The sequence below is a fragment of the Belonocnema kinseyi genome, chromosome 1 (assembly GCF_010883055.1).
Source record: "Belonocnema kinseyi isolate 2016_QV_RU_SX_M_011 chromosome 1, B_treatae_v1, whole genome shotgun sequence".
Lineage (NCBI taxonomy): Eukaryota > Metazoa > Arthropoda > Insecta > Hymenoptera > Cynipidae > Belonocnema > Belonocnema kinseyi.
In genome coordinates, this window is record NC_046657.1 from 7,820,009 (window position 1) to 7,834,118 (window position 14,110).

The 14,110-nt window shown below is 23.6% G+C and overlaps 1 protein-coding gene across 1 annotated transcript in view; it reads right to left on the reverse strand.

The window, feature by feature from the left end:
• The window catches only part of LOC117176643, a 36,342-nt gene that overhangs the window by 18,990 nt on the left and 3,242 nt on the right, over positions 1 to 14,110 (reverse strand). Inside the window, exons 3-4 of the mRNA XM_033366898.1 lie at positions 12,740 to 12,966; positions 2,018 to 2,350 (exon numbers count right to left, since the gene is read on the reverse strand). Coding sequence (XP_033222789.1) covers positions 2,018 to 2,350; positions 12,740 to 12,966 — 560 coding nt within the window. The remainder of the gene's footprint in view (positions 1 to 2,017; positions 2,351 to 12,739; positions 12,967 to 14,110) is intronic.

Here is a 14,110-nt window from a genome sequence, read left to right on the forward strand (position 1 = left end):
TGGAATTGATTGTCAAAATATATTTTTTTACATCTTTTATTATTAAGCTTTGTACTTAAACGTAGTTTTCTTTCGGCTCTTGCATTTCTCAAAGTTTGAGACATGTATAAAAAAAGTTCGAACGTTCAAAAAATGTTGAGGTTCAGAAAAAAGATGAAATAATTTTCAGTGAAGTCCCTACCAAAATGCAGTGCCTAAACGTACTTTATTGTACTTTAATACATTTCCCGAAGTTTCAGCTCGATATTTTACTTACAAAAAAAGTTCTTAGGTTCAAAAAAACATTCAGTGAACTGAAAAACTGTGGTCGATAATATAGGTATTTAGCTGTGTCACATGCCCTTAAAAGAGGAACTTTTTCAGCCAAATTGTCGAATATTGAAACCAAAGTATTACTATTCTACAAACAAGATTTTCAAAAAATACATTAATTTTTCAACCAAACACTTCAATTCTGAACTAAAAAAGATCATTTTTCAACCAAAAATTAAATGATTACATTTTCAGTAAAAAAAAAAGAATGTTTAAACAAACAAATGATTTTTTTACTAAAATTATTGAATATTCAGCTGGAATAGTATTTCCATTTTAAGTTGAAAAAAATTATTTTCTACAAAAAAGAAATAAATTTTCAATAAAATAGCTCATTTTTTAAGCAAAGAAATAAATTTTTAATATAAATGATGAATCTTCAATCAAAAAACTAATTTGGATGAACAGAGTTTATTTTTCAAACAAGCAAATTTATTTAAAACATTAAAGACGAATTTTTATCAAACTTAATTTAGTTTTTTTTACTGAAAATTTAACCGTTCAACTTTGGGTCGAAAAATGACATTTTTATTTCAAAATATAACAATTAGGATGTATATTGATCTTTTTTAATCGAAAACTACTTTATTTCGTTCAAAATTCACGTATTTTATTTTTAAAAACCTACTTTTTCAGAAAATCGACTTTTTAAAATCTAAAACCTACATGTTTTGGTAGAAAATGATATTTTTCTTCAACTTAAAATGAAAATACTATTTCAGTTGAATATTCCATAATTTTAGTAAAAAACTGAAAATGAAAGTATTCAATTTTTGGTTGAAAAATTATCTTTTTTATTCCATAATTCGTCGAATTCGTTAAAAGTTTAACTATTTTACGGCAAGATTCATTGTTCTAGTTTAAAACTATTTTTTTTTAATTTAAAATGCAATTATTCTAGTTGAGGATTTATCATTTTAGTTGAAAATTCATAAGTTTGGTTGCAAATTAATTTCTCCAAATGAAAAGTTAACTATTACTTTTGTTGTTGAAAAATGATATTTTTTAGTTCAAAATTGAAGTATTTGGTTGAAAAATTAATATATTTGTTGAAAAATCTTTTTCGTTTATCTTTTTCGTTTAAAAATCACATATTAAAAAAATATCTATTTTTTTGTAGAACATGATGTTTTTCTTTGAAAGTTAATCTCCTTGTTTAAAAACTTGTCTTCTTGGTAAAAATTTTCATGTATTCAGTTAAATATTATTTAATAATTAATTATTTTAGTGAATAATTTTTCAATAAAGCCGTGTTACCGACTGAGTATTCACAGCTGTCGATCTGAGTTGAACTATCTGACAAGTTGCGACTTTTTCGAAAAAGGAAGGTGGCGGCGCTAGGGGCTTTTTCCAACTCCAAACTTTTCCATCGCTTCGTCTGCTACAAGGGAGTCACGGAAAACTTAAAAGTACCGCTTTTCCTTGCAAAATAATTACTCCAAGGGACCCAACCGATGTCGGCTCATATATTTTCTTTCTTCTCCCAAAAATTCGATAAACTTATTTAATTCAAGAAAAAAAGGCGGACAAAATTAACATTACAAGGTCAAATTTTGATTGCGTCACAGACTACCATTTACCCTTAAAAAATGTTGAATTCATCTAGTCCGAAAAGGCCATAAGAAACGTTGGTTACCACCTCTGCTGATAATACAGATTCCTTGTAAAATTGCAGCAATCTTTAAATTCTATGAATTCGACATACCTCTTGAATTTTGAAGGACAGTTCCTTCCAAATGTCTTCTATTGATGCCAAATTTTATAACTGCTGAGGCGAGGTGTTTCCATACTGTGTATAATGCATTCTTTTTTTCCGGGTACTTTTGATCAAAATCTTGCAACAGTAGTTTGTATCCAAACTGGACTCGTAAAACCGGAAAGAGTTTGATGTACTCGAATATATAGTTTGTCCTTAGAAATTCTTCTCGCTCGGCAAAACACAATCGCCAATTTTCCTTTTGTTCTTCGAAGCTGCCCACATTACGTTGTAAGTGCTTGTAAGCCGTGGTCGAATTTTCGGCAGGTAAGCGACCGGATTCTTTAATATAATAAAAAGAAGCTATTGGGAATTGTTAAACTGCGATACGCCACATGGTGACAAAAATCCGAACTAGAAAAAATAGGTACGATCTTATGAAACAATTTTTCATTTTAAATCATTAACATTCAAATATTAGAATTTTAATCTTGTTATACTTTTAACACAGAATATTTTATAAAAGGAATAAAACAGTATTTCATATACAAATTTAAAATTTTCAAATTTATTAAATCATTTAAAACAAAGTCTTTTCTATCATAAAAGATGGCTTTTTGACACAATAATTGAATTATTAACATGCTAGTTGAATATTTAATCTAAAAAGACAAATTTCCAACGAAAAAGTTTCATAGTTTGTATTTCAATAAAAAAATAATTAAATTTATACAAAAAAAGTTTCTAAAGATGACTTCAACAAAAAATTAATTTTCCTCGAGACTAATGCATTTTTACCCAACAAAAATAAAATTTCAAACTGAAAAATTCTTTTTTACACAAAAAATTTAAATTTTAAATTAAAAAAGATCAATCTTAAAAAAAATAAGGTCACATTTTTTGTTAAAAAATTAATTTTACACACAAAAAACAATACATTCCACTAAACAGTTAAATTTTCAACCAAATAGAATAAAAAGAAAATTTCAATTAAGCAAATAAAAAATTAACAATGTAGTTAAATTTTTACCCAAGTAGTTGAATTTTCGATTAAAAAAGAATAAGTTTCAACAAAATAATTAAACTTTCAACCGAACAGATGGACTTTCAACTAAAAATATAAATCTTTAGTAAAAAAAATTTGCTAACAATTTTATTCAAACAAATTAGTTGAATACTCAAGCAAAGCAGAATGATTTGTAACCAAAAAGTTGCATTTAATTTTAAAATATTAAGTTCCTTAATAAAAATATGAAATTTTAAAAAAGAACAAAGTTTTTATGAGAAAAAATTAATTTTCCATCAAAGAAGACGAATATTTAACCAAAAAGAATGACTTTTTCACTAAATTGTTGAATTCTCTATTATACAGTTGTATTTTTATCAAAAAAAAAATGAAATTTCTCTTCAAACAGAAAATTTTTTTATTACAAAAACGAGCTTTTATCCAAAAAAAGATTCCAATTGATTCTGCAAGATCAAAAATTATTTTTTTTAATAAAAAAAAAACTTCTTTTTCGACCAAAAAGGATGAATTTTTAACAAAATAGTTCAATTCTCTACCAAACAATTGCATTTTTATCCAAAAAAGATGACATTTTTCTTCAAACAGATGGATTTTTAATTAAATAAAAACAAAAACAAATTTTTAAAAATAGTTGGATTTTCATCCAGAAAATATTTCAATTCTTTTTTCAACGCCCAAATATTATATTTATACAGTAGAATTTTCAACCGAAAATGATAACTTTTTAGCAAAATTGTTGAAATTTCAAACAAACAGTTGAATTTTTATCCAATGAAGATAAAATTTTTGCCAAAGCATGTAAATTTTTGAATAAAAAAGACAAACTTAAAAAAAAAGAGTTTAATTATCAACCGAAAAATTACAGCTTTCTTCAAGAAAAATCCCCAATGAAGATTCCAGTTCACTTTTTAACACTAAATGACCAAAATAAGAAAAGTAAACAATTTGTAACCAAAATAGATTTATTATTTTTAGGAAAATTATTAAATTTTCAACCAAGTAATAAAACTCATAATTAAAAGGATAATCTTTAGAAGAAACATGTCGCCAATTCAGATTCGAGATTCTTCAACTTAAAATGAGATTGTTTAATTTTAAACGCTTTGAATTAGAAATGATACAATTTCAACTCCTTTCTAATAAAATTGTCCAATTAAAAAAAAATTTAGTCTGATATTTTCAATTTGGAACGGCTTCAATTAGAAATAATACAGTTTTAATTCTTTGAATTTTAAATGATCGAATTTTTAGAATTGTATTCCGAAAATATTTCATTTTTAACGTTTTGTACTTATACTATTTTTGAACTTTTATTTTAATCTTAAATCATTAAAATTCGCGAAATTTTACACAAAAAAACAATTATTGTACTATTTATTGTGATTTTCAACAGATTATAAACTTCAATGGACTTATTTTGAATCAAACATGAACTCAAAGTAATTTTTTATTAATTGTTTTGTTAATTTGTTAAAAAAACATTATTGACAAAAATGTGTTTTTTTCACTCTATAAGCTTGAAATTATATTTAAAACGATTTGTTTTTTTATAAAAATTGGTTTTTAGTGTTTAATCATTGTGTTAAACTTCACAAAACAATCGTAAAAACGCTTTTATGCAAAACTTAAAATAAATCTTTAAAATTGTGCCTACTGTTTCTAGTTCCAGTTTTCGGCACCAGGCGGCGAAATGGTGAACCACCATTCCCAATAGAGTAGTTTTATTTTTAATCTAGGGCTCGAATCAACTAGAAAGCTAGAAAAAAGTGATTATAAAAGAGCTGAATTTCAAGCCAGAAAGATTAATTTTTCAATTAAATAGTTTAATTTGAAAAAAATTATTATTTTAACCAAATATTTTAATTTACAACCTGCAAAGATGAATTTTCAACCAAATGATCGAATTTTCAAATAAAAATGATTAAACTTGAACCAATTAATTGAATGTTCGAGTCAAATAGACGGCAAAACACGGACATTTCAGAATACAGTTGAACAATCAACTTCAGAACTAAAATTTTCAACAGAAAGATAATTTTCAACGAAAATATATAAATTTTCAACCAAATAGTAGAATTTTATAGAAAAGAATGAAAATCAAAAAATGTACATTCTTCAGGAAATTGACTCTTTTGAGCAGTTTGTTCTCCTTTTTCCGGAAATCATTACTATAGGTCTATTGGAATGTTTACGAATCTTTTTCAGTTGATTTATATTTATTTAAATAAATCCTCAATTGTTTACACAAATTTTTTTCAATGCGCCTAAAATTCTTCTTTTTTAGACCGGACTGACCAACTGTTATTTTAAAGTGAAATTATTCATTTGTTTAAACAAATGTAATTGGCTTAAACAATTGAGGATTTATTAGATAATGTAGACAAGATACCTTGAAATTAAAATCTATAGGTTTATTACAAGAAAAGCTGACTTTTCTACCATAATTTGAAAAAGAAATTTAAATTGACAATAACAATTAATTTTTTAAACAATAGGAAGAAATTTGGAAATAAATCAAGTCTTTTTGAGAATACAAACTGCCATTTAGATCTCAAAAAACAGATTTTAGACGAGTTTTCGAGAAAAACAGATTATTTAAACAAATAAAATTTATTTAAATAAATGTAAATTAACTTAAGAACATTTTTAAACATTCCAATAGATCTAAAGTAATGACTTCCGGAAAAAAGGAGAACAAAATGCTTAAAATGGTCAGTTTCCAGGAGACTGTACATTTTTTTGATTTAAGGGTACTTTTCAGGGCACCGTGGGGTGATTTAGGGGCGTCAAACCCATATGCATAATGATCAAATTCTTCGTTGGAAAGTTCTCGACAAGCCTTATAACTTTAATGTCAACAACAGGCACCATTAAAAATCAAAATTAAAAAAAATACGGGTTTACTTTTTTTGGATTTCGAAACAATTTGGGGGGATCGTTTGCATTTATTTAAAAGTCGCCATTTTGGACCACCCTGATGTTCAATCAGTGATGAATTTTCAACTAAGATGAAAAACAATAGTTGAATTTTGAACAAAAACATCCATTTTCGATCAAAAATGGAATAGTTAAATTTTCTGATAAGAAAAAATTAATTTTCAACAAAAAAAAATAGTTTAATTTTCAATTAAAATAATGAATGTTCAACTAAAATTGGAAATCTTTAACTAATATAGTTGAATTTTCAATCAAAGTGATGAATTTTGAACTAAAACATCCATTTTCGATCAACAATGGAATAGTTAAATTTTCGGATAAGAAAAAATTAAATTTCAACAAAAAAGGTAGAATTTTCAACAAAAAGATAATTTTCAACGAAAAAATATAAATTTTCAACCAAATAGTTTCATTTTATAATTTACAACCAAATAATAAAAGTTCATAAAAAAATTAAGTTTCAGCCAAATAGTTACATTTTCAACCAAATAGTTGAATTTACAATCAAAAGAGAACAATTTTCAAAAAAAAAGTTAATTTTCAATTGAAAAAGATGCATTTTGAATCCAAAGGTGCGAATTTTATATTCAGAAATACGAATTTTAAAAAAAAGTTTTATTTTTTTAACAAAAAGAAGACCTTTAAACAAATTTCTTGGATTTTCAACTAAATAATCGAACTTTCAAATACTATATATTAAACCTTAAACAAAAAGTTTAATTTTCTAACGAACAGTTACATTTTGAAAGATTTTAATGTTTTAAAATGCAGTTAAAATATCAGTCTGAAAAGTGGAATTTTCAACAAAAGTATTTTACAATAAATAATAATTATAAGTCAAACAGTTGCATATACAACCAAATACTTGAACTTTCAATCAAAAGAGAAGAATCTTCAAGAAAAAAGTTCATTTTCAACCAAAAACGCTACTTTTTCATCATAAAAGACGAATATCAATATATAAAGATAAATTTTCTATTCAAAAAGATGAATGTTCAAGAAAACACTTGCATTTTTTACCAAAAAAGACTACTTTAGTACCAAATTTTTCAATATTAAACCAAATGTCGAATATTCAAGTAAAATAGATTATATCTCAATCAAAAAAGTTTCATTTTCACCCAAATAGTTACATTTCCACACCAAAAAGATGAATTTTTTAAAAGACAATTTTCAAGGCCAATGAAATTTAAAAAATTCAAACTGAATCTAAAAATGTTTCCTTTTGAATTAATAAAAACTGAGCTGCAAATTAAAACACTCCAAGAGGAAATCTTAAAATTTAAACTTTTAAAATTGAAATTTAAAAGTTTTTAATCCAAACATTTTCAGGGTGGCTTTTTTAATCGATGAAATAAATTCCCGGTTTTTTCCCGGTTCGCAAACATATATCACAGACAATGAAATTCAAAAAATGGAACACTAAAGCTAAAAAATTTTCCGCTTGAGGTAATAAAAACTGAGCTGCAAATGAAAGCACTCAAACTGGAACTATTAAATTTTGAACTTTTAAAATTGAAATTTAAAAAATTTTAATTAAAAAATCTTGTATTCAAATGCTCAATAATTTACGCGTATAAAATTGAAGGTACTAACATTTTTCTATATAAAAAAAATATAAATCCACGCTATCATTTTTAATGCTCTAAATTAAAAAATCAATCAATAAACTTTAAAATTTTCAAAATTATATCATTTTAAGGAATTTTAAGCTAGAAACGTCAAATATTGAAAAATTGGAAAAAAATTTAACTGAACACTTCTTAAATTAGAAATTCAATTATTTTATTTTTAAATAGTTTAAACATCCTTGGAAAGATTCAAAATTTTATTTCAAAATCTTGAGAAATCTAGAAGTTGTTTTAAATTGGTTTTAAATTTAAAATTATTTTGGAAATTTGTTCAGAACTTCTAAATATCTGTCAAAATTAATTGATTTTCTTCTACAATTTTGGGAAAGACTTCAAAAGAATAAAAACATTTTCTTAAAATTCCTAGGAAAATTTAAAATAACTTTTCATTTTGAAAAATTATTTTAAGAGGATATTTAAAGTTTTTCAAAGATTTAAACGAAATTTTCAAAGAAGATTCTAGAATATTTTAAGAAAAATTTCTCAAATTTCCATGATAAGTTTAAATCTTTTTAAAACTCCTAAATATCTCTTAAAATTACTCAATTTTCTCTACAAATGTTTATTTGTAAATTATACATCAAAATTTAAAAATTTCACTTACAAATGAAGCATTTTTCAAATACAACAATTAAAATTGCAATGTTCAAAGTTTAAAGACTCTTCGAAATTTTAACAATTCCAGGCTTTCTATGTCAAACAAGTGAGATAAAGATTATTTACTTTTAAATATTTGGTTTCAATTTACTTGTATTAAATAAAAATTGAAATATTGCTAAATATTCAATAATTAATCTTTTTTTTTAATTGAAAATTTCAAATTGAATGGGTTAAAAATTGAATATTTTAGACTGAAACAATATTTTAAATTGAATAAAATCCTTTAATTAAAAAAAATATTATTATGTAGTTATTTTTAAGCTGAAAATAATTTATAAACATTCAGTCACAAGTTCAAATTTGTTTAATAACTAAGACTTTCAAATTGAAACCGTTTAAGTTTTAACGTTAAAATCTGAAGATTCTTAAATCTTGAACTGGTTTAAAATCATGTCATCAAATCGTTTTTGTTCAGTTTTTATTACTTAAATTACATATAAATTACAAAAAATTCTTTATTTATTAAATAAAACTGTTTTATGTCCAAAATTTTTAACGTCAAAGGCTTTTATTTTTTATTTGTTCAAGTCTTTAAGTAACCATTTAAAAATTATTTAAATAAAAATTTAGGCTTAAAAATAAAAATTGTCAATGGAAAATTTTTGAAGTAACAAAATTTTAAATTACACATTGTGAGCTAAATAATAGAATAATTGAAAAACATAAAAATTCAACTAATCATTTAAAAACTGTTGAAATCGAACGTGAACAGATTTTTCTTTTACAAATTTGTAAAATTCCCGGTAAAAAAAAACACTGTTTTTTTTTACTTTTATAAATTGTAGAATTCAAAGATTCAGATTCAGTTCCAAAAATATAAATCCACGTTATCATTTCTAATGCTCTAAATTAAAGTGTTAACGAATAAATTAAAACAATTTTAAAAATTATATAATTTTAAGCCATTTTAAGCTAGAAACATTAAAAACTTACAGATTACATTTTTTAATGAACTGAGCACTTCTTAAATAAAAAGTTTAATTATTTTTATTTTAATAGTTTAAAAATTCTTAAAATATTTCGAACTTTTATTTAAAAATCTTGAAACATCTACATGTTTTATATTTAAAAAAATTTTTTTTAACTTTTTTCAGAACTACAATTAAAAAAATATATTTTCTCATAATCTTCTACATTCACTTTGGATAATTTTGTAAATCTTTCTCAATCTTTTTAAATTTTCTCTTAAAATTAATTTTTCAACATAAAAAATCATTTCCGATTTTCCTACTAAATGGTTGGTACAAATAGCCAGATTTGTTGGTACACGTCGACACTTCTTTTAAATTATTTGTAAACATTTCAAATTTTTATAGATATTTAATGTTATTTAAACATCAAAATTCAACCATTTGATTTACAAACTAAACTTTTCTTGAATATAACAATTAAAATTGTAACGTTCAAAGTTTAGTTTTTTTTTGTTTAGGACCGAATATTTAATTTATCATTTCTGTTTTTAAATAAACCGTCAAATATTTCTAATAACTGAAATATTTTAGACTGAAATAATATTGAAATTTAACACAAGACTTTATAATTATAATAAATTATAAATAAATATATAATTTTTAATTGTTCAAGTCTTTGAAACTGCAGTTTAAAATTCTTTATATTAAAATTTATGCCTAAATATTAAAATCTAAAATGGAAAATTTGTAAATTGAAAGATTTTCAAATTACGCATTCTAAACTAAATTTATTTTAATTAATTACGTCAATTCTAAACATCCTTTAACAAAAAAGAGCAAAACATTTTAAAACACATTAATATTGAAAAAACACTTCCATTTCCCAATTTAAAAAATCCATTTTTTACAAAAAATGGAATAGTTAAACTTTCAGTCGAAAAAGTTAATTTTCAACAAACAAAAAAACGGATTTTAAACAAAATAGTTCAATTTTCAACCAAAGTGGTGAATTTACAAATAAAATTAAGTATCTTCAAATGGAATAGTTAAATTTTTAACAACAACAAATGAATTTTTAGCAAAAAAGATGAATCTTTAAACAATAAGATTAATTTTCAAATAAAAAGATTAATTTTCTACCAAAAAATAGAATGCATCAACGAGAAACATGAAATTTTAACGAAATAGTTGAAGTTTGAACTAATAAAATAAAAATTCTTACCCAAAAATGGAATAATTAAATTTCTAGTAAAAAAATATATTTTAAACCAAACAGAAGAGTTTTCAACTAAAACAATTAATCTTCAACTGAAATAGTTGAATTTTCAAACAAAAAATTAATTTTCACTAAAATAAAGAGATGATTTTTCAAATAAAATTGTAAATATTTAACTGGAATAGTTAAATTTTAAACTAGAAAGATGAATTTTTAAATTAAATCAGGGTGACCGTTTTAATAAAAGAAACAAATTCCCGGCCATTTCCCGTTTTTTTCCTCGTTCGCAAACAATTTTGACGATCATTGAAATGAAAATTTCGAAGTTAAAAGCTAAAATTTTTGTTATTTAAAGTAATTAAAACTGAGCTGCAATTTTAAGCTAGAAACAATAAAAATTGAGTGATTACATTTTTTAAAAATTTTTCTAAAATCTTTCCTTACTTTTTTTTAATTCCTGCACAGTTAAAAATATTCCAGATACATTTTTGACGAGTTTGGAAATATTTTGAAATATTCTCTAAATCATTTCAAATTTTATATTAAATTTTAATCTTTTCAGAATTTCGAAATATCTCTTCAACTTACTCAAATTTTCCATGGGAATAATAGTTGTTCAATATTTATTTGTATAACAAACTTCAACAATTTTACTTAGAAATGAGAAGTTTTCAAATAGAACAATTAAAATTGTAACATCCAAAGTTTTTTTTTTTTAATTAAAAAATGTCAAATTCTCAAATTTTTAACTTAAAAAATATCTGAAATTGATTAAATTTGAACACAATAATTAATTAATAATAATAAATTATTTATTAATAAGAAATTACGCAATCATTAGTCTTGTAAAATCAATTTTATGATTATTCACTTGTTAATCCTTCATGTACAGTTCAATTTTAAATATCGTTATAATTTATATTTGCAGCAGATCAACGAAAAATTTTTTATTTGAAATTGTCGAGTCCAAACACTTCTAATTTAACATTTTTTTAATCTTTAAAACGCCATTTTTTAAATGAAAGACTATCGAATTAGGCATTGTAAAATAAATGATATAATAATTAAGGCATATAAAATTTTAACTAATTATTTTGAGAAACTGATAAAATTAATCTTGAACAGATTTTTTTCCTAAAAATTTATAAAATTTCCGATCAAAAAATAAATTGACGGTTACTTCCCGGCTTTTCCCAGTTTAAAAAAATTCCCGGTCATTTCCCGGTACAGCAGACACCCTGTGAAATGGTGAATCTTTAACTAGAATAATTGAATTTTTGAAAAAAAAAAAAAGATTAATGTTCAACCAAACAGATGAATTTTTAAGTATAATTATCGAATATTTAACTGAAATAATAATTACATTTTCACTTTAAAAAAATCTAATCTACCAAAAAACACCGTAAGGAAGAACAAGTTATCAACGCAAAAGCTCATTTTTCAATCAAAGAAATTAATCTTCAATTAAAAAGATAAAACTTGTACTTAAAATCATAAATATTTAACCGGAATACTTCAAAAGACACGAAATACAAGAATTTTCAAAGAAATATTTTTTCTACTAAAAAAAACAAATTTTCATCCAGTTTTGAATTAGAAAATATCAATTTTCAACTAAAAATGGAGATAATAAATTTTTAGTTGAAGAAATTAGTTTTCAACCAAAATGATCGATTTTCAACTAAAATGATGAATCTTTAACTGGAATAGTTGAATAAAAAGATGAATTTTCAGCCATGAAGATTAATTTTCTACGCGAAAATTCGAATTTTCCACAAAATACATGATTTTTTAAGCAAACAGTTTAATTTTTAAATACGAAATATTAATTTATAACCAAATGTTGAATTTCACCAAAAAAAGATAAACTGATTCTAAAAAAAAATCAGCGGCCACCTGCAAATAGATCGCTTTTAATAAAACATATAAATTTTCAACAAAATCGATGAATGTTTAACCAAATAGTCGAATATTTCAGCCAAAAATATATGGATTTTTGTATTGCATTCGATTATTTCAAAATTTTGAATAAGGATTTACGAAATAAAAAATTGTTCAATTTCAACAGCTATTAATTATAAAAAAATGTTATAATAAAGATTGAATAAGAAATTATTCCATTATTAATGTTGTTAATTAAAATAGGACAATTTTGTTTAGTTTTGAATTTTAATTTTAAAAGTTGCATTCTGATTAAAATCAAAACTAAGTATAGCGTACTTATAAAAAAAAATAGTCGTACTTTTTGTAAAGCTGCAAAAATTCGCATTTTTTCGAGAAAAAAAAATCGAAAAAGTTGCACGATCCGAATCCTGTGATTGATAAAATTTAGTTTTTCTATAAACATACCTTCTACATCCTCGGTACTTTGAACAAAATCGGCATCGACTTCGATGACTGAGCCACCAAGTTTTCTTTGCACTTTTTGGTACCTATTGAATAGTTTTCCGTTGTTAAACGTTCTGCTACTGAATTTTGTCTTCGGTTTCGAGGGCACAAAGTAGACCGTCGCTCTCTCATTCGGGTACTCCTCAACAATTTCCGCAGCTGCTTTCCGAAATATTTGTGTGTTTATTCTGAAAAATTTAATTATTATTTCTTTAAAAAAAAATATGTGCATACGAAATAAAAAGATGAATTTAAAAAAAAAATAGTTAAATTTTCAATCAATATATCAAGAAAGATGAATTTGTGATAAAACATATGATTAGATTTTTGGTTAAAAAAAATTAATTTTCAATTTAAAAAGATTAATTTTCTATTAAAAGAAATTAATTTTTAACAAAATATATGAATTTTCGACCAAAATTTGAATTTTTTGAACCTAATAGTTACATTTTCAACCGACTGAATAAATTTTCAACCAAAACGGCAAATTAGGCAACCAAGAAGATTATTTTATTAAAAAATCAAAGTTTCAACAAACTAGAGAAGTTTTTAACGAAATAGCTGAACTTTCAAGGTAAGAGAATAAATGATAATCCAAATATGGAATAGTTTTTCGAGGTGTCCTTTTTTCTGCATCGAATAATGAAATAATCGGTTGTTATAGATGTGAAACAAAATTTCAAGTTTCGTTTTTTATTGTCCAACAATTCTTAGAGAAACAGAATCATAAATTAAAAAATTTTGAATTTGTACGAACATAAGTCGTCTTTGAAATCCTTGAAATCTTTGTGAATTCGTTGAAGTCTCTTGAAGTACATAAAATATTGTAATTTCTTTTAAATATTTTGGGATGTTTATAAATTTTCCTAAAATATTTAATATCTTTATAATCGTTGTGATCCTTGTGAAATGTGTTGAAATCTTTACATTATTTGTGAAAGCTTTCTTTAATGTTTGTTTGTAAAATCCTTTGTTCTTTTGAAATCATTGAAACCTTTTTGAAATCTTTCTGATTTCGTTGAAGTCTCTTGACATACTTAAAACTCTTGTAATTCTTGTGAAATATTTTGGGATCTTTTTAAATTTGTGTAAAATGTTTGAAATCTTTAAAATCCTTGACATCTGTGTGACATTTTTAAAATATTTGTGAAAGCTTTCTTTAATCTTCGTTTGTAAAATCCTTTGTTCTTTTGAAATCATTGAAACCTTTTTGAAATTTTTCTGATTTCGTTGAAATCTTGTAATTTTTGTGAAATCTTTTGGGATCTTTTTGAATTTGTGTGAAATTTTTGAAATCTATAAAATATTTGAAATCAGTGTAACATTTCTTGA